Below are 27,228 nucleotides of genomic sequence, written 5' to 3' on the forward strand. Positions count from 1 at the left end.
AGTGATGGCACAAAGAGACGTCTTCTTTCCACTTTCCTGTTGGGGAGATGACGATCACCTTGCACGATGTTCAGTGTCTGCTCCACCTGCCGATCAAAGGGAGGCTGCTGCACCATTCCCGGATACAGAGGGTCGAGGCTATTGAGTGAATGGTCGACTATCTGGGTATGGACCCAAACATGGTTGATTTTGAGTGTTAGAAGACGAATGGGGCCCATATCCGGTTCTCCAGCATGAAGGAGCTGTATGAGAACCACATGGTGGCGGATGCAGCGTCTGAGCCGGAGGGTGACGAGCTTTTTACAGAGTATCACCATGCATGCACTCTGAGGTGTTGGTTCATGTTCTTGGTACGCACTGCGCTCTTTGTGGACAAGAGTGCAACCTACATTGACATGACATATCTTCGATACTTTATCGACCTGAGTTTCATTAACCAGTGGAACTAGGTGTCATCTATTCTGGTATACCTATACTAGAAGCTAAATGAAGCCTCCAACTGGAGGACTAGGCAGTTGAATGGATCTTGTACACTCTTGACGGTACGTTTCTTTTTAATTATTTCACGTTTATTTATGGTTTGTATTTATTTTTAATTTATTATCGTATTTTTGTTTCAAGGCTGAATCATCTCATACTTCCCCCGCATCCACGACTTTGCCATTGATCCTGCGTACGATGACGCAATGCCCAGGGCCGCCCAATACGTTCTCCAAAGGGGGAACAACGCAGTGGGACCATATCGGGGGTACCTCGACCGCACAGCTCACGATGACATTCGATGGGCGCCATTAACTGACTATATTACTGTTGTCCCATTTGACCGCCTCGCGTTATATTCTGGATGGTTGGCATGTGGGGCCAGCACCATGGCGAGGTATCTTCCGGAGTGGTGCATCGGGAAGTTTGGACGTCTGCAGATGATACAAAGGTCACCGTTTGAGGCTACTCCCGGCACAGTTATCCGAATGGAGCTCACTGCTATATTTGAGGATTGGGCGCATCATTTGGTCCTAGAGGAGTATCGGCGTACGCATGCCACCCAGGAGTGGCATTGTGTAGAGGGGTACGTGACATGGTTCTATCGGGTGTCAGATCCTCTGATGACACCTGACGCTCCTAGTTCTCCTAGGCAAGCATATGAAAAGATCTTGGAGAACCAGCAGACTGAGGATGATCATGCCACTGATCTCTTACCGATATGCCAGCGGATAGAAATGTTTGGGTGGAATGCATTGGACTGAGATATCATCGCACAGGACGGTCCAGAGGCGGTAGCCATCGTGGAAAGGATGGTCGGTGACGCAAGCGGTACCGCGGCATATACCAATCAGAGGACAGTATTTATTATTGATATTATTATTAATTATTATTATTTGTATAAGTTTTAGTGTTTTTTCATTGTTCATTTATTATAAGTTATAAAATCTTTTAATATAAACTCTTTATTATATATAGATTCTTATAAACTTTATTTTATTATTTATTTTTGAAAATTTTAAAAATGTATTTTTGAATTTCTAATTTATTAAATTATAATTTTATTTTTTAGTTACTCATTATCTTTAATTTTTTATGACTTCAACTTTAACGTTCTCTACTTGATTCAAACTCAGTTAGAATTAGACTCTCAAACCTTTGAGTAATTCTTTATTGTTAAAGATGACAATAAAGAAAATAAGAACAAAAGTAGGATTAGAGTTTGCGGAAATTAAAAGAGAAGAAGAAAGTATTTTCTGTAGAGTTTCTTTCAGCCCACAATCTGTGAAAATTATGTTATTCACTTGCAACTGAAACTTTTGTGAATACAAGTTACTGACTTGATTACAAAATAATGAGGGTTACTCCCTATTTATAGATTAAGGTTAGCTTTCTCCCTAAGCCAAAGCCCAAAACTATAAAAGCTCAAAATACCTATTTTGGAACTAAATTAAATCTTATCTATTTTAAATCTAAATTAAATCTATCTAGATCTAAAACAAATCTTTGTGTAACAAATTGTTTCCACACTTCTAAACAAAATCAAATCTTTTCGACACTCCCTTGTCTCTGTCGAGCAACCTGCTTCGACACAAGGAATTACTTTCAACACACCACCTAATTCATTGTGTCTAAGCTATCTATATTCATCATAGCTCTTAATCTTCTGAATATTTTGATGTGCTTACTTCGACCATGTGCTATCGAATTCTTCGCCAGGTTGATAGCTGACATGCTGTCGATCTTCATGGTAATATCTCCATGATCTTTACGTGTTATCTCTTTGACCAAGTTCATCATCCATGTTGCTTGACATGCACAAAGAGAAGCAGCTATGTACTCTACTCCGCACGATGATAGTGCCATTATTGGTTCCTTTCTCGAACTCCAAGCAACTGGTGCACCACCTAGTATAAACACATGACCAAATAAGTCTTCTGTATTGGGTTGGGTCGACATCCTTTTTATCTAATTCCTTCGATAGTTGCAGTCTCGGCTCTGCAGGTGTCGAAGTCGAATTGCATTCTTCCATCTCAAATCTCTTGAGTATTTAACTTGCATATCTTCTTTGATGCATCATCAAGCCTCCACTACTCTTATATAATTTGATGCCAAGGAAGTATGAAATTTTGCCCAAATCCGACTTTTTGAATTCCTTGCTGAGATCTCCTTTGAAGTCTTTGATCTTTTTCTTGCAGCTGCCTGTTATCAACAAGTCATCGACATAGAGACATAGTATAAGCAGTTCACTCTTGTTTCTTCTTACATATACCCCATGTTCAGTTGTGCAGTTCACAAATTCTTTCTCCCTTAAGAAACTGTCGATCTTCTTATTCCAAGCTCTTGGAGCTTGCTTCAATCCATATAGGGCTTTATGCAGCCTGTACACTTTTCTCTCTTCGCCATGTTTCACAAACCCAACTGGTTGTGCAACATAGACTTCTTTGTCTAAGGGTCCATTCAGGAATGCACATTTAACGTTCATCTGACACATGTGTTAACTGTTCATGTTCTCCAAACCAACAACCAACCTGATCGTTTCGATCCTGGCAATAGGTGCAAAAACCTCATCGAAGTCAATTCCTTCCTTATGAAGAAATCCTTTCGCCACAAGCCTTGCCTTGTGTCGAGTCACTTCACCTTTGGGATTACACTTCACTTTGTATACCCACTTCACATAAATTTTCTTCTTGCCTTGAGTCAATTCGACAAGTGACCAAGTATTGTTGTCTTCGATGGACTTCAATTCTTCATTCATATCTTTCACCCACTTCGAATCCTTCAATGCCTCAGTTGCATTGGCAGGTTCGACATCTGCGTAGAAAGCATAATGTATCAGCTCACCTTCATCATTGACTACATCATCTGATGAAATCACACATTCTTGCAACCTTGTAGGCATGTGTCTTGTCTTCTGAGGTCTGCTTAGGCCTGCATTACCTCTGACTTCTTCTCGTCGAACTTCTTCTCTTTCGACTTCAGTAGCTGGTTCGTTACAAAAGATTATCACTGAATCCTTCTTGACATTTTCAGTCCAATCCCATTCTTTAAGCTCATCTATGATCACGTCCCTGTTGATCACTACTTGCTTGTTCACTAGGTCGAACAACTTATATCCTCCACTCGAATGATATCCTATAAGGATCATTTGACTTAACTTGTCATCAAGTGTTCTTCCTAATTGATCTGGCACATGTCTATGTGCTATAGATCCAAATATCTTCAGATGACTCAAGTTAGGCTTCACACCAGACCAACATTCTTTTGGAGTAATTCCTTATAGCTTCTTCGTCGGACATCTGTTAAGAATGTATGTTACAGTCGACACTGCTTCTCCCAAAAATTCTTTAGGTAAATGCTTGCCTTTCAACATACTTCTCACCATATTCATGATGGTTCGATTCTTCCTTTATGCAGTTCCATTCTGCTATGGAGTGTAAGGTGGCACCACCTCATGCATAATCCCTTCTTTCTCACATAACATGTCGAAGTCTTTCGACACATATTCTCCACCACCATCAGTTCTCAAAACATTGAGCTTTCGACCACTTTGTCTTTCGACCATAGATTTGAACTTGGCAAATACCTAGATCACTTCACTTTTTTTCTTGATCAAGTAAGTCCATAGTTTTCTACTAAAATCATCTATGAATGTAACAAAGTATTTGTTACCTCCATTTGAATCCACCTGGATTGGTCCACATACATCAGAGTATATGACATCAAGGATTGCCTTCGACTTGCTTCCTGCAACCTTGTTGAAGTTATTCTTGTGTTGCTTCTCCTGCACACATTCCTCACATACCTCATTTGAAATGTCAATTTCTGGCAGTCCTGAAACCATATTCTTTCTTTTTAAATCTCTGATGTCTTTGAAGTTGAGATGTCCTAGTCGATAGTGCCACATCCATTCATCTCTGCTAGCTGCAGTCAAAAGGCACTTGTGCTCCATCACATCGAGATGATCTTGAAGGTTCTATTATGAGACATAGGAGCCTTCAGGATTAAACATCCACTTACGTCGACGACTCTCGTCATCTTGTCTTTGATCGACACTTTGTAATTCTTTTCGACCAACTGCCCAATGCTGATCAAGTTGCTTTTCATACCCGGTATGTACAACACATTGAAAATTACAGACCTTTTTCCATCTCTCCTCGTAATCATAACATCACCAATACCTTCAACTGCTAGGGTATTGTCATTTGCAAATTTCACCATGTTCTTCGTTGAGGGTTTTATGTTGACAAACCAATCTTTCCTTCAAGACTTGTGTGATGAGCATCCTGAATCCAAGTACCACTGGTCCTTGCATTTATCTTCATCTCTTGTTGTGACCATCAACAACATCTCTTCTTCTTCATGTTTTGCAAATTTTGCATCGCTTTCTTGACTCTCATTCTTTTCTGAACAAGCTGTCAAATAGTGACCATACTTCTGACACTTAAAACACTGAATGTGACTCTTGCCGGACTTTCGACCACCACCTCTTCCTCTACCTGCAGCAACACCTCTTTGGTTGCCTTGGTATGAGGGTTTTCTCTTATTTGACCAATGTCCTTCTTGCTGATTTCGAATAGTCGAATTGTTGTAGATGTAACACCCCTTTTATTCCCCAAAATAAATAAGCATATAATCAGAGAATAAGCATGCATATAATTCAAAAGGGCGTCACATCGACGTTTTCAAAAACTAAAAGCTTTTAAAAACTGACAACATTTATCTACAATATACGATACACCTGATCATTTCAAATAACACCTAAACATTTAATTACAATTCACACAGAATATGCATTCACAGCGGAAAATACTAAAATACTCATGTATTTCATAAAATGATTCATGTCTCATACCATGATCATATCTCAATAATCATCTCAACATAAGATAAATCATAATCAGAATATTTGGCCTGAAAGCCTCTCAAACAACAAGTAGCCAAATAACAAGTTCTCAAGTCATAAACATAATACATAACCAAATAGAAACATGAGTTCAACACGACTAGTCTACCCAGTGTTACATGACCAGAGCATCGACTCACTGCCTAATCTCCAACAACACGGAAGAAAACTCCGGCTAGATCGCGCACGAGCTACTAAACTCCAGAACCTGCATGTCGCCAAACGAGGGCAACATTAAAATAGAAGGGTGAGAATACGAATCATTATGAAGAAAGTATAATAAAATACAATGGTTAAATCAATAATTCAAGTAATTAATCACACAATGTATAACCATGTAGATAATAATAATCAATCTATATTTCACATGTTATCAAGTATACAACAAGTATAAAGAGTATAATATTGCAATTCCAATATTATATTCTCAATTGCGCACACAACCATAATTAACACATATTCACACATTTAATCAAATATGTATTCAAACATCACTCATTTCGATTATCAAGTTCATACACATATCACAACTACATCAACTTCACATACTCAATTATCGCATAATTCTAATGTGACTCAATGCAAGATATGTGACGCTATGCATGTGGTACCACAATGTGAACCCAACATTTTACCGCTTTCCGATTCAATATCTAGAATCCAAGCCAGCTTCCGAGCCGGACAAGATCAAAGCCACCACGTATGTTTCCAATTAAGGATCAACGTATTCTACGTCTATTTCCATTCAAGGATCACTGTCTATTACCATGTGAACCCACAGTTTCACCGCTTCCACAATAAAGCCGACTACGCCATGAATGAATGTACAATTACCAACCAACTACGCAATTAAGATTATCTCATCAATCTTAACTTACCGCATACCAACAATAATTCATCTCTGTGAATTATATATCACATTGTACACAACATTCACAACACATTGATACCAAACCACATAATAGAAACAATATTCAACTACGGTTCACAAAATACAATTAACACTAGTAAATCATGCTGTCTCATGTTAATTCATATTGCCAATAAAATATAAAAATATACTTCCGAACCAAGTATCAATTCATTAGTATTTAGCCAAGAATACAATTACAGTTAAATTCTCAAGATACCGTACTTTACCGACAAAACCGAATAATTCATCTAATTCTAAATTTTATCCAATCAATTAAACTTATTGAAATTAATTAAACTATTAAGTAAATCAACCAATTGATAATTATAGTTCCAATTTACTAATTCATTTTCTATTCCAAAACCAATATTTACTATAGAAGATATTTAAATTCATACTATTTCGGTTGGTTTGTAAATATCACATTTTTCAACAAAATAACACCACCATGTTAATCTACTAATTAGACATAGCTACCACGTAAATTTTCATTAAATTCCGGACAACTAATTATACCGCTTAATTCGACTATTCGATCAAACGAGACTGTTTCTATTATATTTCAATTATATTTAAATCAATTAACTCTTTTCCATTAATTCCACTATTAATCTATCACTCAATTAATGTTCCTTTATCCATTAATTCTCTCTCTAAATGCTACACATTTTCTACTACAGTAAACTGAGAGAAAAACAGGGCATTATCATTAGTCTACCAATATCCTGAATATAAGCCTCCAAATGGTGAGTGTGTACTAAACTCTTCTGTATAACACTGATATGAGGATTTTTTCTATACTAACTATAAGCCATAAATATATATACACTATCATTTTTAGAGATTAGGATTGTGGTATATAATTGCAACAAGTTATTCATCCATAGAAATGAGGACACGTAAGGAAGAACTCATAGTGGCAAATGAAATTCCTTTAGGCATAAGAAATTCATTTCATTTCTAAATTCACTTGCATCTAGTAAGAATAAGAGTTAACCATGAAAATGAAGATTCTACTTAATACAGTAAAGAACGAAAATGGAGAGCCACCATTTCACAATATTCATGATGAATTATCAAACTTTTCCAGCAATAACGAACTCAATATACAACGATATTTCAGCATAGCAATTTCATGGATTTAATTAATAAACCCTAACACATTAATCTACCCAAAGACCAATTTATACCAACCCATAATAATAGGGATTCTCCCCCTTGCCTCTTCAATTTCTTCAACCCTAGCTTGTTCTTGTTCTTCCCCTTTCTCTTTTCCCTTTTTCTTCTTTTTCTCTTCTCTTTTCTCTCTATCCGAAAATTGAAAAAGAAAAATGAAGAGAAAATGTGGTACCTCTCTCCTTAACCCTTACCAACTACACCATATGGGCCTAATTATAACACCCCCTATTTACTCCTAACATCAATAATTAAGCCCAATAAAATATATACTATTTATTATTTCCATTTTAGTTACTAAATCAAATATCACCAATAATTAAATAGACACAAATATACACACCAAGTTAATTAATATATATATATATATATATATATATATATATATATATATATATATATATATATATATATATATATATATATATATATATATATATATATATATATATATATATATCAATTAACACGCCAATTAATTAAATAAATAATTAAAACACCAAATTAATTAAATACATAATAAAATAAATACTGTTAACATCCTCTAATAACTCAATGTCTCATATTTCCGGTCAAATCTTAGTTACTCGAAAAATTCCCAAAACGCTAAATATTAACTCATTAATATTTCTAATACTAAAAATATTAATTTTTTTTATTAAATATCAATCCGCTATCCCGAACTAATACCGACTAAATCGTCCCAAAACGTGAAAATTTCAATAAACATCACAAATGACTAAATTAAGAAAATAATTATTTTTCCGGGCGTTACATTAGACACCTCTATCTTTATTCCAGTTCAACTTCCTTTGCCTTTCTTTTCTTTTGCTGACTGAGACTGCAAAGCCACATCACTCTTCGACTTGCCTGCAGCTCTTTCAGCCATTCTTTGTTCATGAGAATTCAAGCGTCCCTTGAAGCTTTGCTTTTGTCAATTTCGACAAATCTTTTGATTCCTCTATGGCTACAACTATGTGGTCGAACTTAGGGGACAACAACCTCAAGATCTTTGAGACAACAACCCTTGTTGTTAATACTTCTCCACATATTTTGATTTGATTTACTAGTTTCGTAACCCTAGTGAAGAAATCAGTTATGCTTTCGCTATCTTCCAGTTGAAGCAATTCATATGTTCTCTTGTGAGTTTGTAACCTCACCTCTTTTACCTTTTTTGCACCTCCAAAAGATTTTTCAATAATCTCCGAAGCTTCTTTTGAAGATTCTATATCACTAACCTTTTCAAAATTATCTGGACTCGGACATTGAAGGATTATAAAGAGAGCTTTATAATCTTTCTTCTTCAATTCTTTATGTGCAGCCTTTTGTTCCTCCTTCGCACCTTCTGCAAGCGGTTCTATCCCTTCTTTTACAAGATCCCAAAGATCTTGACAACAGAATACAACTTTCATCTGCTTGCACCAATTCTCATAGTTATCTCCTTTCAGAATTGGAAGTGTTGCTGAAAAATTCCCATTCAGATGATTCATTGTCATCACCATTATTCTTGCCTTGAATCGATTAACCAGAGCTCTAGATACCAGATGTTAGAATTAGACTCTCAAATCTTTGAGTAATTCCTTATCGTTAAAGATGACAATGAAGAAAATAAGAACAAAAGAAGGATTAGGGTTTGCGAAAATTAAAAGAGAAGAAGAAAGTATTTTCTGCAGACTTTCTCTCTGCCCACAATCTGTGGAAATTTTGTTATTCACTTGCAACTGCAACTTCTGTGAATACAAGTTATTGACTTGATTACAAAATAATGAGGGTTACTCCCTATTTATAGATTTAGGTTAGCTTTCTCCCTAAGCCAAAGCCCAAAATACCTATTTTGGAACTAAATCAAATCTAATATATTTTAAATCTAAATTAAATCTATCTAAATCTAAAACAAATTTATGTGTAACAAATTGTTTCCACACTTCTAAACAAAATCAAATCTTTTCGACACACTACAAAAAAAGCTTATTAGTGACGTGAAATTCACGCCACAAATAGAAAAAACACTTCACAAAACATAATTTGCGACATGATCATTCACGCCGCAGGAGACAAGGTGGCAACTAAGTAGTGACGTGATTTTCACTTCACTAATTAGTGAAGTGAAAATCACGTCGCTAAATCTGGACCATATATTTATGCAGCTTGAGTCAGAGCAAGCGTTGCAGGATTCGGGCAAAAAGAGAATCTTAATTTGCGACGTGATTTTCATGTCACTAATCAGTGACAAATGAAAATCACGTCACTAAATTTTTTTTTAAAAAAAAAACCAAATTAAAAGCACATCTTGAAATGCGTATTCAAAAGTTGCGACGTGATTTCCATGTCACTATTTAGTGACATCTAAATCACGTCACTAATGTTTTTTTTTGAAATTTAAAACAATTTAATATATATATATATATATATATATATATATATATATATTAAATTTATAAACTAAATATATTCAAATTAATAAATTAAATTAATAAACTAAATATATTAAAATTTATAAATTAAATTAATAGGCTAAATATTCTAAAATATATAAATTAATAAACTAAAGTTATACACCAAATATTACTAAATAGAATTATAAATTAATTAATATTTTAGACAAATTCAAAATTAAAAGTAACAACAAAATAAAAATTAAATTAAATCAACAATCAGTCCGGGTCGGGAAACTCATCATCATTTCAGTCCTCCTGATCAGTCGGCGCATGACCACCCACATTTCGGTTTCCACCAAATGATTGCATAAATTTCCGCATTTGGGCCTCTATATCTGCTTCTCTCTTCGCCATGACCTCCATTTGCCGCTGATGCTCACTCTACATTGCCTCCATTTGGGCCTTCAAAGCCGCTTCACGTTCCGCCGCATCGCGTCTCGCCTCATTTATCGCCAATTTTCTTACGGTTTCTTGCTGTTTCGATGTCAAAGTTACGGGACGTGAACCTCCTTCCCCGTCAATAACTATTTTATATAGAGTTCTATCATCTGATCTCAAGGTGCCTGCCAGATTTCCACCATAAAAAAAACACCCGTTAGGCCCCTTGCCGCCAATGACTTCACTCCAAAGATAAAAATCCACATCTGGATGAAGCGGCTCTCCCATACAAAAAAAATAAAGTTAAATATAATTTAAATAAAATTAAATTGACTTAAATAATATATGAAAAATAGCCACGTGATTTTCACGCCGCAAATTCACATGCCACATGATTTTCACGCCACAACTTCTCGCATGCCACATGTAAAGACAAAATACAATAAACATATAAAGTTATCTTTTTAAAATCAACATCACATTGTTTTATTCTTAACCAACAAACTATTTTTTTAGGAATAACATATAATATTTTTATTTTATTTTAAATATACATATATATATTATGTTCTACTTTTAATATATATATATATATATATATATATATATATATATATATATATATATATATATATATATATATATATATATATATATATATATATATATATATATATATGAGGGATATATTTACTCTAAGAGTAAGTTATCAACACTTACTCCCCATCTTGACCATTAATTCTTTTCGATCTAATGGTTAAAATTAATGAGTATTAGTTTTCTCTCTCCATATTTAATTACTTATTAATTTTAACCATTAGATTGAGAAAAATTAATGGTTAAGATGTGGAGTAAGTGTTGATAACTTACTCTTAGAGTAAATATATCCCTCCTCATATATATATATATATATATATATATATATATATATATATATATATATATATATATATATATATATATATTGTTTTAAAAGATGTATTTTTCAATTAACAAAATATATTTCATTTTTATAGTTTATTATTTATAATTCAATTTTAATTAAAATAATAAACAATATATGTATTTTTCAATCAGCGACGTGAATTTCACGTCGCAACATTGCCACGTGTTATTCATGTCGCAACACACGCCAACGGTAAAAAAAAAAAAGATTCTCTCACTGCAAAGTCAGAAACGCGTGAAAAGTTGAACCAGTCAGCGACGTGAAATACACGTCACAACTGTCCCACGTGTTTTTCACGTCACAACAAAAGCCAACGGTCAAAAAAATTTATTTCTTTGTCTGCACCACGCAAGTCAGTCTGAGTATATATTCCCTATAAAATGTTGCGACATGTTTATCACTTCACAACTTTTTTTTTTAAATTCAAAATTCCCTCTCTCTGAACAAAGCGCCTTTTTAATTTTTGTTTTTAAATTTTATGTAGCGACGTGTTATTCACTTCACAAACATTTTTTTCTTTTATATTATTCTGACATCCAAGATATATAACGTTATTTCTATTATTTTATGTTTAAAAATAGTAGTGACGTGATTATCACTTCACAACAGTTTTTCTTTAGCCACATGATAATCACGTCACTAAAACACGTAGCTAGGAAGAACTTTTTTTGTAGTGACACTCCCTTGTCTCTGTCGAACAACCTGCTTCGACACAAGCAATTACTTTCGACAAACTCAACACCGTGGAATTGATCAAAAACAATAAGGTACGATTAAAACTCTATCTTGTAGGTTACACCATTCTAACCTCACTACCTTGAATGTTGGAGTGTTAAACTTCCAGCTACATCCCTCCTTAAACTTACAGCTACATCCCTCCTTAGAGCAGGAAATTAAAGTCCAGGTGAGAGGGAGTTTTAGGAGGACCACCACCTTGTTTGGTCCACTATATACTGCTTACCCTTTTGTGAGGTAAATTGACTCTATAATATAGATCTTCCATCTCCACTTTCTAACAAAATTAAGATGAAAATGTCCACTATATAATACTTACCCTTTAGTAAACCAACTTTATTCTATTATCACACATCCATTTTAAGATGAAAATGATTCACATTATTCTTCTCTTTTTTTATCTTCTCTCATATACCTCCCATGCTACATACACTAATGATTTCTGTGTAGCCAACTTTATGTTTCCTAAAACCCCTTCAGGCTATCCATGCAAGTCAGAAACAAATGTAACAGCTGATGATTTTGCGTCCTCTACTCTTGTAGTTGGAGACTCAAAAAACATTTTTAATATTGGATTCACCACTGCATTTGTCAAGGAAATACCGGGTCTCAATGGACTCGGAATCTCTGCAGCAAGATTAGATTTCGAGATAAACGGAATAGTTGCAATGCATACTCATCCTGATTCATCTGAATTAATAATCGTTGCTCAAGGTCAAATTACTGCTGGATTTATAACACCTACAAAAGTTTATGAGAAAAATCTTAAAGTTGGTGATGTTTTCGTTTTTCCAACAGGACTATTGCATTATCAACTTAATACTGGTCCCAAAAAAGCTATTGTTTATGCTGTTTATGGTAGCTCAAATCCAAGCATTCATTTACTTGTTGATTTATTATTTAGAAATAAGTTACCAACTCCAATAATTCAAAAGACTACTCTCCTTGATCCTTCACAAATTATGAAGCTTAAGGCTCAGCTTGGCGGCAGTGGCTAGAATTGCTAGCTTATGATTCTAGTTTTATGTTTGTTTTAATTTAAGTTAATTATGTATGAAATAAAAGTTATGTGTGTTTCGTTTTTATGAAATTTTCATTTTAATTATGTAAGAGGATGTATGCATGGTTCTTATTATATTATACAATCTCAATGTATTAACTTTATCAAAAAACTATTATGTGCAAACAAAGACCCTTCAAGGCCTAAAGAATAAATAGAAAACAACCATTACAATTTTCTGTATACCAATTGCTATCAGCTTGGTAAGTGTTGGTGTTACCAATGCAAGCTATTTTTTTTTTGTAAGCAAGAAATATATTAACGGGAGAACTAAGGGTTCTCCAACCTTGTTACACAAGACCGGCATAAAACCGACAAAAAAGCGAAATTACAAACCAAATACAATCTATTTTATTTCTGACTTCCTCCTTATTGTTTTAACAAAAATATCTGGCTTCTTCAGTATATAGTTCCACAACACATTATTTCGGACTTTTCATGTTGTTTACTCTTCATTTTAATAAATAACCGCTAGTCCTCCGAAATCGATATTTCGATTATTTGCAGGATCGGCTAGATTGATTCTATGACATATGTATATAATTTTGTATGTGTTGTGATGAACTTTTTGAATACTAATGCGTTTGATAATCTTAAAAGACAATGCATAAATGTAAAAGGCTTGTTTGTAAAGATAAAAAAGACAAAGGAATATAAATTTGACAGAAAAGTAAAGGGTTCGACCGGAAAATGTAAAGAAAATTTAAAGGACTTCACTATAAGAAAATTGTTGATTAGCCGGGTGAATTTGGCAGGTGAAATGCACCTCACAAAATATTGTAGTTGCAGGATGCATACCACGTCGCAACCCAAATTTCTTTTATATATATATATATATATATATATATATATATATATATATATATATATATATATATATTTCCATCTCGTAAAGGAGGGAGGGAAGTTTGAAATTTTGGAAAATAAAGTTGTAGGGTGTTAAACACCCTGCAACGATGTTTTAAAAAATTTATTGAAAAAATAAATATTACACTTACTGAGAAGTGGCAGGTGATCTTTTGTTAATTTTACAGACACAAAAGTTGCGTAGTGCAAATCACCCCGCAAGTCTCAATGCCCTTTTACGTTGCGGTGTGAGGACTACTTCGCAAGAATTTTTTAAAAATTTTAGAGAAAAGTAAATCTGGCAATTAATAATGTATAGAGTGGTAGGGACATGTGTCAGACACAAAAGTTACAGGGTGAGAAAAACGCCGCAAGTGCCAATGACAATAAAATTTGCTGGATATTTCACACCTCACAAAGTTTCTTTAATATTTCCTTTTCATCTCCATCTCCCCCACGTCCTCATTCTCTCTACTTTCCACTTTGCCTCCCACACTTGCTTATTCACTGAAGAAAAAACAAAAAATTCACAGAATCGTTAACCCAACAATTTGCAATCGTATAAGCTTTATCGTTCGTTCCTTCTAAGCCTTTCGCAATTTGTAATCGTTCGTTTCAAGCCTTCTCCCAAGGTAAAATTGTTTGTTCCTTTCTAGGATTTTGACATTTGGGGTTTCTCATACAGTGGTTGTGCAATTGTTTGTTCCTTTCTAGTGAACTTCATTTCGTGCGTTTGATATTTCTCTTCCATCGTTTCTGCAATTTGAGTTTGAGATTTTGGGTTTATGCCTTTGCAGTGTTGGACGTGGTGTTACTAGCTAACAATCATATAAGCTTTAAAGTTTCTATTAATACTCTTTCTGTCTCCGGCGACGGTGGAGTTTAGGTATTTTTTTCATTTTGATTTCATCAATTTTAAATCCAATTGGGCTACTGTTAGTGTTAATAAAAGCTTGAATATGCATTGTTTTTGCCTCTTGAATGTTTGGATTTTTTAAACTGAATGTGTATGTATTATTTTGTGCAGTTTGAATGTGTGAGTTTGGGGCTGATATGTGGTTTGGTTTTGATGTGTGATTGCAGGTCTTTTCTCTCGGATGGATGCAAAATAAGATAGCTCGAGTTGAACTGATACAATGAATTGACATTGGCCTTGAAGTGTTTTGGCTTGGTATGAATCTGTAGAACTTGAATTGAATCTGTAGCTTTGACTTTCTCTTATGCATAGTTTCTGAAATGGTTTACAAATGTCAGCTCTTTTGACATAGAATTACCGTTTGTATTTGTCGTTCATATATAATTCTTGTAGTGCTGAACTGGCTATATTTGTCGTTCGTATTTTCCGTTCATATATAATTCTTGTAGTGCAGAACTATAAGTGGTAATAGTTAGAGTTATTAGTTGTTTAAAACCATTAGTTAGTCTAAACTGTTCGTATTTGCCGTTCGTATTAAACCATGATGTTCATAAATAGTTAGTTTAAATTGTTAGTGGTAATTGTTAAAACTGTTAGTTGTTTAAAAGAATTAGTAAATTTATGAACCAAATTTGGTTAATCAATTGTACTGCTAAATTTTGTATGGATTCGTTTGTTCGAATTCTCAGGTTGTGCTCTAGTGTTACAGAAGTTGTTAAGTAGCTGTTTTATTTCATTCACTTGTTATGGTTGCTTCTTGTTTGGTTTGGAGCATGATTTTTTTTGTGAAAAATGTTAGCTTTTGATAAGAAGTTAAGCTTTTGAAAATGTTATGCATTGGTTTAGTATGCAACTATTGAAAAATGTTACCTTTTGATAAGAAGTTAAACCAGTCTACAGGATAAGAAAAGACCTTTAGTTACTGCACATATTTTTTGGAATTCTAAGTTATCAATTATTCTAAACTAAGACTCTACATAAGCTTCCATAAACTGGATTCAGGAACAAAAAGTCAAACAATTATGTGAAAAAATCAGCAAGTGGTTGGCTATATCTTCAAAATGTACATACAAACATGGATAAGGCATTAAATGTATTACTACAAAAACACTCCTTCCACTTAAAGAGATGTCCTATATAAGTAAAAATATAAAATAATACCTATATATAGTATTGTATGCTTCAGTATCTTTGCATTCATCAATATTGGGGCAAGATAGGTTAGCAAGTGCATGAACTAGGTAAGGAAGAATGTATTCAGGGTAAGTGGTCAAGGAATTTGCATCTGATTTCCCTGAAAGTTGTCCTGCCCTTTCTTGGTGATATTTGTGAATAATATCAGTTAAGTTCTGCTTATCCTACATTATCAAAACACAATTCATCAATAATGATACAATTGATGTAAAAATTAGGAAATTTTCAACTGAAAAGGCATTAAACCAATCAAAATATTACCTCTGCAAACTCATCTGAGTTGGTTCCAAATATGTTAAGTATAAAGGCACATGCATATTTGGCTTCTAAAAGGCTGTCTTTTATATATTGATGAACTTTGGATAAGAAAACCTTCTTAGCTTGAGGGAAGCCAATCTATTAGTCCAAACATAAGACAAGAGAAGTAGTTATTTCATTTTGTTATGGTTGCTTCTTGTTTTGTTTGGAGCATGATTTTTCTATGAAAAATGTTAGCTTTTTATAAGAAGTTAAGCTTTTGAAAAATGTTATGCATTGGTTTAGTATGTAACTATTTAGCTTTTGAAAAACTTATAAAAAATAATCCAAAAACAGTGTTGGTGTAACTATTTTAACTTGCTTTGAAATATGTCCTGTAGTAGACTGGTTTAGAAATTAGCAGTGGTTGTTCATTGGTTTAGTATGTATTGTTGATTGGTTTAGAATTTAGTAGACTGGTTTAGTATGTCCTGTAGTTTAACTAGTTTTGACCATTTTTAATATTCAATGTTTGATTATTCTTGCAGCTCTTTACTTTGTTGCTATAGCCACTCTTGCTGCACTTGTTGGGCAACATTTGGTGATCGTCTCTCTTCTGGGGTAGCTATCATTCTGTCTACTATAACCTCCCTTTTTGTTGATAGTGAGTTGTATTTATTTTGTTCTGTAAGTATTTCTCTAGTCCTCTTAAAATATGTTTTCTTTTACTATTTCAATAATATTAATAAGACCCGAAAATGTATTTATCAATGGATGTAGTTAAAACTCTAATTCAGAAAAATTGCAAATTCTACACGGAGATAAAAATTTATCTTTAAAATCAGATTTTCTTTAATATTTAGAATAATATAATTATATTGTTTTTATTATATATGTTGCTATTTGCGTTGTGAAAGTTACATGGTATCTCAAAATATTTGCCACGTGAAATTCACCTGGAAAGTTTTTGAATATTCAAATATTGCTAGGTGAAACTCACCCCGCAAGTCACTTAACATACAACTGTACCCTGCTCTGAACTAACTGTGCACATGGAATGAAGTTGTCTGCAAGTCTTGGAAAGCGTGTTTGCGGGGTGCTTTTTATCTGGAAACGTTGCGGGGTGAAAATCACCTGGCAAAGTTGCGGGGTGCTAATCCCCTTGCAAAAAGTTACGACTAACGTTTTTGCAAGGTGAGAGTGTCACCTCGCAAGTGTTACGTTGCAGGGTGATATTTGTCTTTGCGGGGTGGTTTGCACCTGGCAAACATGAGTTTTTTTGTAGTGCTTTGAATGCGAATAAATTTCTTTATAAATGAAAATGGTGTTTCAAACGTACATTTCTCATATACTCGTTTCTCAACACGCTTAGATACTTTGAGTAATTTGAGTACACTACAATGTTGAACACACAGAAAACTTAATACTAAGACCCCTATTTATACTAATTCAACTATAATGGTCATCTGTTCAGAAGATGGCACGTTTATGTCTGCATGCACTTCGTCTCTTACAAGTCTCCACACGTCCTTTATAATGAACGGATAAGGCCAAAATACAGTTTCTGGCCAATTTCGAATGTTTCTGTGTCGGACTCCAAGTCAAATAGATTCAAATCTTTTAAGTCTCAAATAGAACATGAGCTTGCCATCATGGCCAATTCTTCGCTTATTTCTTGTCCAAAGCATCCAAATGCTCTGTCGAAGTCAGTTTCTTCTACAAAATATTTTCTTTTACTCTCTTGGCATCTCTTCCTTAGTGAGTGTCGAATTTGTAGCTAATAAATTGTCCCCCAAAAAAGTCTTTTTCGACCATATGGAGAAACGAATATTTTTTTATAGTCTTCGACGCGACTGTCCATTCACTACTGTGGTCATTATGACCACTTTTCCAAAACATCTCATCGAGACATGAGACTATGTATTGTGATGGAAAATTTGCGTTTCACGAAAGAAGCAAGCACGTTGAGTTAGATTGTCATGTGGTTCACGAAAAGATCACCTCCAACTTAATACACTTGCTTCCCATTTCTTCTTCAGCCCAGTTAGCTGATGCTTTCACAAAGCCACTGCATTCTCCAACCTTTTCCACAATTATGACCAAGTTAGACCTTTGTAGCTTACACAACCCAACTTGAGGGAGCATATTAGAACTATACTTTTGCTGTTACCTTTCCACTACACTAGATGTTTCTAGTTGTTACATAAATACATTTAGTTATTGTTATAGTATAATATATAGTTAATAATATTTCAGTATTAATATTATTAAATAATTTGATACTATTAATATTTATATTTAATAATCAATGTATTATTATATACTATAAAAATTACTTATCTATAATTAACGTATTAATATTTATAGTTAATTTATAAATTAACATATTAATATATTATTAATCAAATTATTTAACTATAATTAACGTATTGACCATTTTTATAGTATATAGTTAATAAAATTAATATTGAAATATTAATATTATAAACTCTAATATATATTATAAACTCTAATTAATTTTTTAAGTATTTAGGTTTATTAAATTTAAATTTAAACTATTTTAATTTTTAATTTATTAAATAATACATTTTAATCAAATTAAATTACAGTAATTAAATAGTAAGTTTATTAAATATTTAGTTTAATAAATATTAAGTTACAGTAATAAGGTTTATTAAATAAGATATTTTAATTAAATTAAATTACAGTAATTAAATATTAAGTTTATTAAATATTTAGTTTAATAAATATTAAGCTACCGTAATAAAGTTTATTAAATAATAAATTTTAATTAAATTACAGTAATTAAATAATAAATTTATTAAATAATAAAGTTTAATCAAATTAAATTACAGTAATTAAATATTAAGTTTATTACATATTAAATTTTAATTAAATTAAATTACAGTAATTTATACTATAAGAATCCTTAAATTCGTTAGAATAACATAAGTGAGTTATTAGCTCAGTCGATGGGTGCTATCCTTGTAATCACAAGGTAGTGGGTTCAACTCCCATCTTTAAAAAAAATTAGAATTTACCATGTTTTCACATATAAACCAAAAATATAATATAAAATGTTATGATGAGATTAAAATTAACAAATAAATAAAATAAGAGTGAAGACCCATTTGATTTAATCCCTTACAAATTTTAACCGGACCATATTAATCCTTCTATTAATATTTTTTTCAAACCAGTTTTTTTGCTACTTTTAAACCGTGACTAGACTGCCACGTTGATTTTATTTTAAATACTAAATTAATTTTTATTTTTAAATTCATTTTTAAACAATTCTGATTTAATAATTTTAATTTCATTTTTAAACAATTTTGATTTTATAATATCCAAAAAGCCAAAATTGTTTATTATAAGGAATCGAACTCAAGTCTTTTACCACTAGGCCAATATGCATTAATGACATAAATCTCAAGATTTTTAAAAATATTAAATAATTTTGAGTCTAAAACAAAATTTATAAAATATGTAACAATGGGGTCTCGAACCTAAGTCCGATAAATGATAATCACTTTACAACTATACAAATCAATTTCTAATGTTAAAATTCAAATAAATATTTACTTATTTTAAAATAATTCAAATTAAATAATTTAATAGTAATTCAATTAATTGTTAAAATATTTAATAATATTAAATAATAAATTAATTTTTAAAATAATTTCGTTAATTCAAACTAAATAGTGATCAATTAAATATTTACTTAATTTAAACTAACTCAAATTGAAAAATAATTAACTAATTTAATAGTAATTCAATTAATTGTTAAAATATTTAATCAATTTAAATTAAATAATCAATTAATTTTTGAAATAATTTTGTTAATTCAAACTAAATAGTAATTAATTAATTTAATATTAATTTATTTATTTTATTTGATTAATTATATTTAGGAATTATACTTTATTAATTTTATTTTTAACTTTTTATATTATTTAAAATTATTAAATATTTATTTGTTTGTTATTTAAAATAAGTAAATATTTTTTTCTTAATTATTAATTTAAGTATTCACTAATAAGAATATTAACAATATAAATTGACTTGTCTAATGGTAAAGTGACTATCATTTAACTTGAACGGACTAGGGTTTAAGACTCCATTCATAAAAATTTTAACTTTTTTATTTTAAATTTAGAATCATTTAAAATTACTAAAAATCATAGGAATTATTTGTCATGAATTTACATTGGACTATTGGTAAAGACTTAAGATATTGTTTAAAGGTCTTGGGTTCAATTCCATATAAAAACAATTTTGACTTATTTGATATTATTAATTCATAACTGTTTAAAAATAAAATTATAATTAAAAATCAATTTAGTATTTAAAAATGAAAAATAAAAAATAAAAAATAAAAGCAAACGTGGCAGTGCAGTCATGGTTCAAAAGTATGAAAAAACTGGCTTAAAAAACCGGCTTAAAAAAATATTAACATAAGGACTAATATGATCCGGTTAAATTTTGTAAGGGATTAAATTGGGTCCTTTTTTTGTGAGAGACTAATTTGGATTGTGTAATTTTTGTGAGGGACCAAAATGGGTCTTCACTCATAAAATAATAAGCCGCATGGGCTATCCACATCATTTGAAAAAAAATAAAAAAATATCTGTCACGTTAGTTTTTTTTGCTGACCGGATGTGATGAAGGTAAAAAAATAAGAGAATCTTCAAATGTTAGGGTAATCCATGCAACTTTTTTTTTACAGAGAGATTTTTCAAATATCGCTTATATAAATGGCAGGGGCGAAAAAGTTGTTTACCTTTTTATAAATGAGAGAAATTCTATATTTAACGATTCAGGCTCTATATAACCAATCATCATAGTAAAAAATTTCAATAATTTTTATTCATATTTTATGAATAGAAGAAATTCTAGATTTGAGCGATTCAAATTCTATGCAACAAATCATCATAGTCAAAATTTTCAATAATTTTTTTTATATTTTAAAAAAAAAATTACTCCAATATTTTTTAAAATGTTAAATTTTCATCATTTTATGAATGAGAGACAAATTCTTCAATAAGGTTAACGCCATCTTAACAAAATTTAATGATATAACTTATTTGATGAATAAAATACAAAATTAAAAATGTATTTTTCGAAAAATAGAGAGTTTTATCTTATATCTTAATTTTGACAATAATGATTAGTTACGTAGAGTCTGAGACGTTCGAATATGAAATTTTAGTATAAATTTTTTAAGGTTGATACTTTGTTTTTTGTTTTACTTTGTTCATCCATCAACTAAGTTTGTATAAGTAGTTAATTGTATTTTTATGTAGACAAAACCTATATTATATTGACTTAAATAATATATATATATATATATATATATATATATATATATATATATATATATATATATATATATATATATATATATATATATATATATATATAAATCTATTTTTAAAAGTTTATAGAGTTATTTTATATTGAAGTTATTAGTAATTAATTGTTAAATTAAAATTTTTTTGTAGTTACCGGGTGTTAAACCCATGACATCTAATAGAGAAATAAATTTTTTAGAAAAGTGAAGATGAGTTTTTAGAAGTACCACATAAGAATATATTTGATGTGGCATAAATGTTTAATGATGTGGCAAAAATATATCTATGTGATATAAGATATTTGGTTCTGTTTTAAAATATATAATAGATTTTCTACACACATGAAACACACAATAAAGAAAGAAAAAAAAGACAATTCTATACTTATCAAAACTAAAATTTGAGATCATAATTTTTCAAACGAATTTGTTTATAACAATGACTTATTTTTTATGATGACAAACACAAATATTTTGATGGAATTTTTTTTTTTAATTTTAAACACAAAAAATATCAGGGGCATCTTCTAAATATATGCCAAAGTATGTGAGTTTTTATCCTTATACATGCAATCTCTTTAAAAATAGGGGCACCTTTTAAATATATGTCAAACTAAAATTGTTATGATATGTTATACCAGAACATCATGACAGTGCTGACTGATTTTTAATCCTTGAAGATTTGATTGAAAATATGAGATTTCGGAAGATTCAAACATTCGGGCGCATCCAATCAAGGAGTTTTTAGGGAAAATGCAGATTTGATTGAGTTTTATAAAAAGGATTTTTGAGAATTTTTTAGGAAACTTAGATTTGACTTGTTTTGTTCCTATTTTCTATGAAGATCTTGCAGTTGATTGAAAATGAAAAGACTCGATTTGTTTCAAAGTCCAAGCCCATATTGCAAAAGTCTATAAATAAGGACTTGATAAACCTAGTATAGCAAACATTCACAAATAGAAATCGTGACTGCAAATACGGGTTTAGTGTTTTAGGAGTCCTTTAAGGTTTTAGTGTTTTTGTTTGTATGCCACTCATGTATCTTCTGATACAATGAGGTAGACTAATTGTTCTCACTCTTGAAGCTTTTAAGAAAAAGAGCTGAGTATTGCTATTAATCAAAACTTTTAAGCAAGATCGAGTATTGTTTATGGGAAAATATAATCTTTCTTTTTGGTTCTTCTAGGCACTAGGATTGTGACTAGTTTTTATACAATTGTTAGAATTGTAATTGTTTTTATCACTAAGGTGATAGTAGAAAGTGAGATCGGGTTCTCATATTTAGGAGGTTCCTAGGTACAAATTGCATAGAAGTAGTGATTAGGTGATAAGTTGTAAACTGAGACTGTTTAGGCTTTGAACTAATACTATTATAATGGATTTCCTTCCTGACTTGGTAGCCCCAAGTGTTGGTGACGTTGCACCGAACTGGCTTAACATTTGATTGTGTTGTTTATCTTTCTGCAATTTATTTTTTGCACAATCTAATTTCTATCAATAGGTGATGTTATAACATCTGTCATGACATCTGTTTTGTAAGTGCCAGAATTTCAGCCTACAATGCTGTAGTCAAAGTTTGCTCAAGTATGTAGTAGTCGAAATGTTAGGATTATTAGTATGTCGAATTGGGCATGTTTGTTAAGTCGATTTGTTTAATTCAAATTTTCCCTAAGTTAGCTTGTGTAATGGGTCTGTGTGTAAACGCACATTAGTTTAGTGTATTTAGTTATATTATAAATAGCATATTAGTCTCTCATCATTGCACAATGCAAATCCTAATTATGGTGAGAGAGGTTATTTGTTATTCTGTAACATTTATAATCTTGTTTCAAAGAGAAAGTAAAGAATAACAGATTATAACTAATTTCATTGTGTTCTTCTTGCTTCCCTCTTTCCTACCATTGTGGGTTTCTCGCAAATAAAAGAAACCTATTATACATTGTTTTTGGCATTGTTTTCATAACAAATTAGTGCGGTGAGCATGGAGAAGATGCCGTCATCAAAGTATGAGCTTGAAAAGTTCACAGGAGTAAATGATTTTGGCCTGTGGCGCTTGAAAATGAAAGTCATAATGATTCAGTAGGGTTGTTTAGAAGCGTTGAAAGGAGTCGCGACCATAAACGTTGCATTAACGGAGAAAGAGAAAAGGAAAAACGGTAGAGAAAGCTCATTGTGCCATCTTATTGAACCTTGGTAATAAGTTTCTTCGACAGGTTTCAAAGGAGACGACAAATCTCCAAGACTTTATTTGATAAATGAATAAAAGTGTTTAAAAGTGGGAAAGATTAAGGGTTAGACAGGGGACTTTTGGAGGTAATTCAATTGGTGAGGTTAATACACGAAGAAGACAATTGGATTTGGAGCCTAGGAAAAATGGGATTTTATCGATTAAATCAACTTTAGTTTTGCTATCCAATTTTTTGTCTCCAACAACTAGATTATCACTCATAGAAATGTTTATTTTCAAACAAATTTGGAAGAACTTAACCCATCTCCTTCAAATATTAGTGTGTTTCATGGAAGTTGTTGTTGGATCGAATATCCTCCCGAGTTAGCCTGGATAGTATAGATGTTTTCCGCAATATAGTCAGTAATGTGCCCTTTTTGTAAAGCCAAGATGGAAAGGATGATGTACTTATTCTTTCATTGTAGTTATACGACATAGATTTGGTGTGATGTGTTCAAATAATTGGGAATTATCCTAATTATTTTGTCAGATGCTTTTAGGTTGTTTGCTATATGGGTGAATTTGGGTTGCTATTATGCAAGAGAGTTTGATGTAGTCTTATTATGATCTTATACTCTGATCTGGTAATTATTGAAGCCACGGAACAAATAAATTTTAATCTATAAGGTGGACACATTTATGCTATAAGTAGTATATCAAATATATAAAGGAAAAACACAAACAATTTATTATCATTTTGGAAAGCAACACAACCATATTATTCCTATAATTATTATTCTTTGCTTCCATCAACAAACCAAAACAACAAACTTCATGTCACAAACAAGCACACCAAACTTCATGTCACAAACAAGCACACCAAACTTCATCCTTATACTGATTTCCTAGTCAATGATATAGTAAAATAAGTCGACTTTATTATTTCCTTGGTCATTCGATCTGCCAAGATTGCTTGATAGCGGTTAAAAGCATCCTCAATGATAGTTTCGCCAAAATGACTAACTAGTAAAGGTTCAAACACAGCTCTCATGGCCTGTGCAAATTTATATCCACTTTGATTAATAGAAACATTTAAATCCACTTCTGACACCTCAAAATGATTCATGTTAAACGATCCTTCATTGAGAACTACCAACTTCACCTCAGCCGGACATGGATAATAATTAGGAATGTTGAAATTATTCACTTTATCTTCTTCTATAATCCCCTATTAATCATACAAAGAAAATATTCAGAGTTATATTCATCTTTCAAAACTTATTTTGACAATATATTGTATTTACAACTATATATATATATATATATATATATATATATATATATATATATATATGTTTGTGTGTGTGCGCGCGGGTGTGTGTGTTTACACACGCGTGTAATCATTTATTTTTCCCTCATTTATGAAATAAGTATATACCTCTAAGACCATGTCATTAAGTGCAGTTGCAAAAAGCTCTGGAATGTAGCAACATTCTTTGCTACTAGGATCATCATCTCTTCTTCCCAAAAACGTTAGAACCATGCAACCCCCTTCAACTATTTCCTCAGCACGACACTTGATAAAAAAGGAAAAATCTTTTTGAAATTGCTCATAGTAAGCTTTGATGACATTTGAGGGACTCGTTTTTTGGATGTAAATAGCACCTTTATTATTGTTTAAACCCTCGGGAACCTAGTTATTCTCCATAACAAACAGAAATCAGTAATATATTTTTATAAGTGATTTGATTAATTGCTTAGACAATCACATAAAAAATGAGGTAATAGTATTAACCTTTGATAACCAGTGAAGGCTAAAAGAGGAATGGACGAAATGCAGACTCCGATCTGGAAAAACTCTATCATAAAAAGAGCCAGGTACTCCAAAGAAATAGCAATTGCCGATTTCAGTTTTGATTTCATCATATAGTTTCTCTTTGAAGTTGTCAAGTGACTTAAAGACACTGTTGAAGTCATTTCCTGCAAGATCATTCAAATATACTTTGTATTCGGGAGACAAATGATTCAGATCTTTACAAATTTTTTCTACAATCTTGATAGTTTCTGACACCACTAATAAAGTGTTTGGTCCAGAAGAACAACCCATATCTGCAATTGCGAGGCTACTAGGAAATGTGTTGGAATATAGACTAGTTATGACTTCCTCTCTTATGAGCTTTGTTGAAGAAATCACATTGCCCTATAATAACATAAAATCGAGAAATATTTATAAGTGTATATTATATGGGTTGACACATTCATTTTTCGTCATCATTGTACCACTTCTGATATCATGTTAAGAATCATATATACATTTGATGTGAGAAATCCGAGTTTGGATCCTCGGTAGGATATGTCCGACCATATTTGTAGCTAAATACTAGCCACTAGATTTACTAATCCATTATCTATTATCTTCTATTATAATATATTTCATAAGTGCGCATCCTTTTTGTTGAAACCTCAACTTCATATGTGCCGCATCACCAATAATTTTATGTGGCACTTTCAAAAATTCATATACATTTTTAAGAGGTCAAAGCACATACTATTCTTTTGTTGAGGACGTGAATTCGAACTTTTGTCCAAAACAAAAATATATTATCCTAACAGCTACTTTATAATTTTGAAATTTGCATAAACCTTGTATTACTTTTTTTAAAAATAATTTTTGAATTAAAAAAAAGAGAGAAAAGAATTTTTGATATATATACCTGCACCAATGAGTTATTTGCATAGCTTTCTTCTCCATGGCCTCCTATCATGTGCACTTTCTGCTCTACGTCCATTGTTATTTCTTTTAGTTTTATGTTGCACTTTCTCTATCTTTTGATGTTGTGTTTGATAAAAGGCTATAGAACAACCCATATTTATATATAAAAGGACACTTATCGGATATACAGCTAATTATGTGCATAGAAATACATATAATCATTCTCTAAGGCTATTTCCCAATTTATACATATTACAGACTCATCACAGAACCTAAAATATAGTTGCCTAATTAAGTACATGAAGTACATTTATACCTGCAAGATTTTCTCAGCTAATTATGTGCATAGAAATAGAAATAAAATATTTATCATGCTAGCTGTCTTATTTGACCAAAATCCCAAAATATTGGGTCATTTAATTGCCAAATCATATGTATTACCTCCCTCAAGGTGGATCATGAGGATTTCAAATGCCCATCTTGCCAAATAGAGTTTGGAATTGATATTGTCCAAGAGCCATGTTAAAAATATCAGCTAATTGTATATGCGTAGAAACATACGATGTCTGAATATTACCGCAATGTAACTCATTTCTGATAAAGTGGCAATCCACTTCGATATGCTTCGTACGCTCGTGGAAAACTGGATTTTTGGCAATGTGCAAAACTGCCTGGTTGTCACAACTGAGTCGCATAGGTCCTTTATGTAAAATCCCAAGATCAAAGAGTAAACTTTTACGTCATTTGAGTTCACAAGTGATTGTAGCCATAGC

At 31.8% G+C, this 27,228-nt stretch overlaps 2 protein-coding genes and 1 long non-coding RNA gene across 3 annotated transcripts; 2 read left to right on the forward strand and 1 right to left on the reverse strand.

Moving 5' to 3' along the window:
* Window positions 1-12,289: 12,289 nt before the first annotated feature.
* On the forward strand, window positions 12,290-13,149 carry LOC131616428 (germin-like protein 8-14). The gene has a single exon (XM_058887758.1). The coding sequence runs from the start codon at window positions 12,338-12,340 to the stop codon at window positions 12,968-12,970; it is 633 nt and encodes a 210-aa protein (XP_058743741.1). The 5' UTR covers window positions 12,290-12,337; the 3' UTR covers window positions 12,971-13,149.
* A 1,139-nt stretch (window positions 13,150-14,288) lies between these two features.
* On the forward strand, window positions 14,289-17,819 carry LOC131616431 (uncharacterized). Its single transcript, XR_009288096.1, has 4 exons — window positions 14,289-14,510; window positions 14,676-14,764; window positions 14,962-15,049; window positions 16,774-17,819. It is a non-coding gene; the product is annotated as an uncharacterized LOC131616431 (long non-coding RNA).
* A 6,815-nt stretch (window positions 17,820-24,634) lies between these two features.
* LOC131619940 (S-adenosyl-L-methionine:benzoic acid/salicylic acid carboxyl methyltransferase 3-like) lies at window positions 24,635-26,531 on the reverse strand. Its single transcript, XM_058890978.1, has 4 exons — window positions 26,457-26,531; window positions 25,538-25,942; window positions 25,181-25,435; window positions 24,635-24,970 (listed from the first exon to the last, which is right to left on the reverse strand). The coding sequence occupies exons 1-4, from the start codon at window positions 26,529-26,531 to the stop codon at window positions 24,635-24,637; spliced, it is 1,071 nt and encodes a 356-aa protein (XP_058746961.1).
* Between the last annotated feature and the right edge of the window lie 697 nt (window positions 26,532-27,228).

This window comes from Vicia villosa, linkage group LG7 (genome assembly GCF_029867415.1).
Source record: "Vicia villosa cultivar HV-30 ecotype Madison, WI linkage group LG7, Vvil1.0, whole genome shotgun sequence".
In the NCBI taxonomy this organism is placed as follows: domain Eukaryota; kingdom Viridiplantae; phylum Streptophyta; class Magnoliopsida; order Fabales; family Fabaceae; genus Vicia; species Vicia villosa.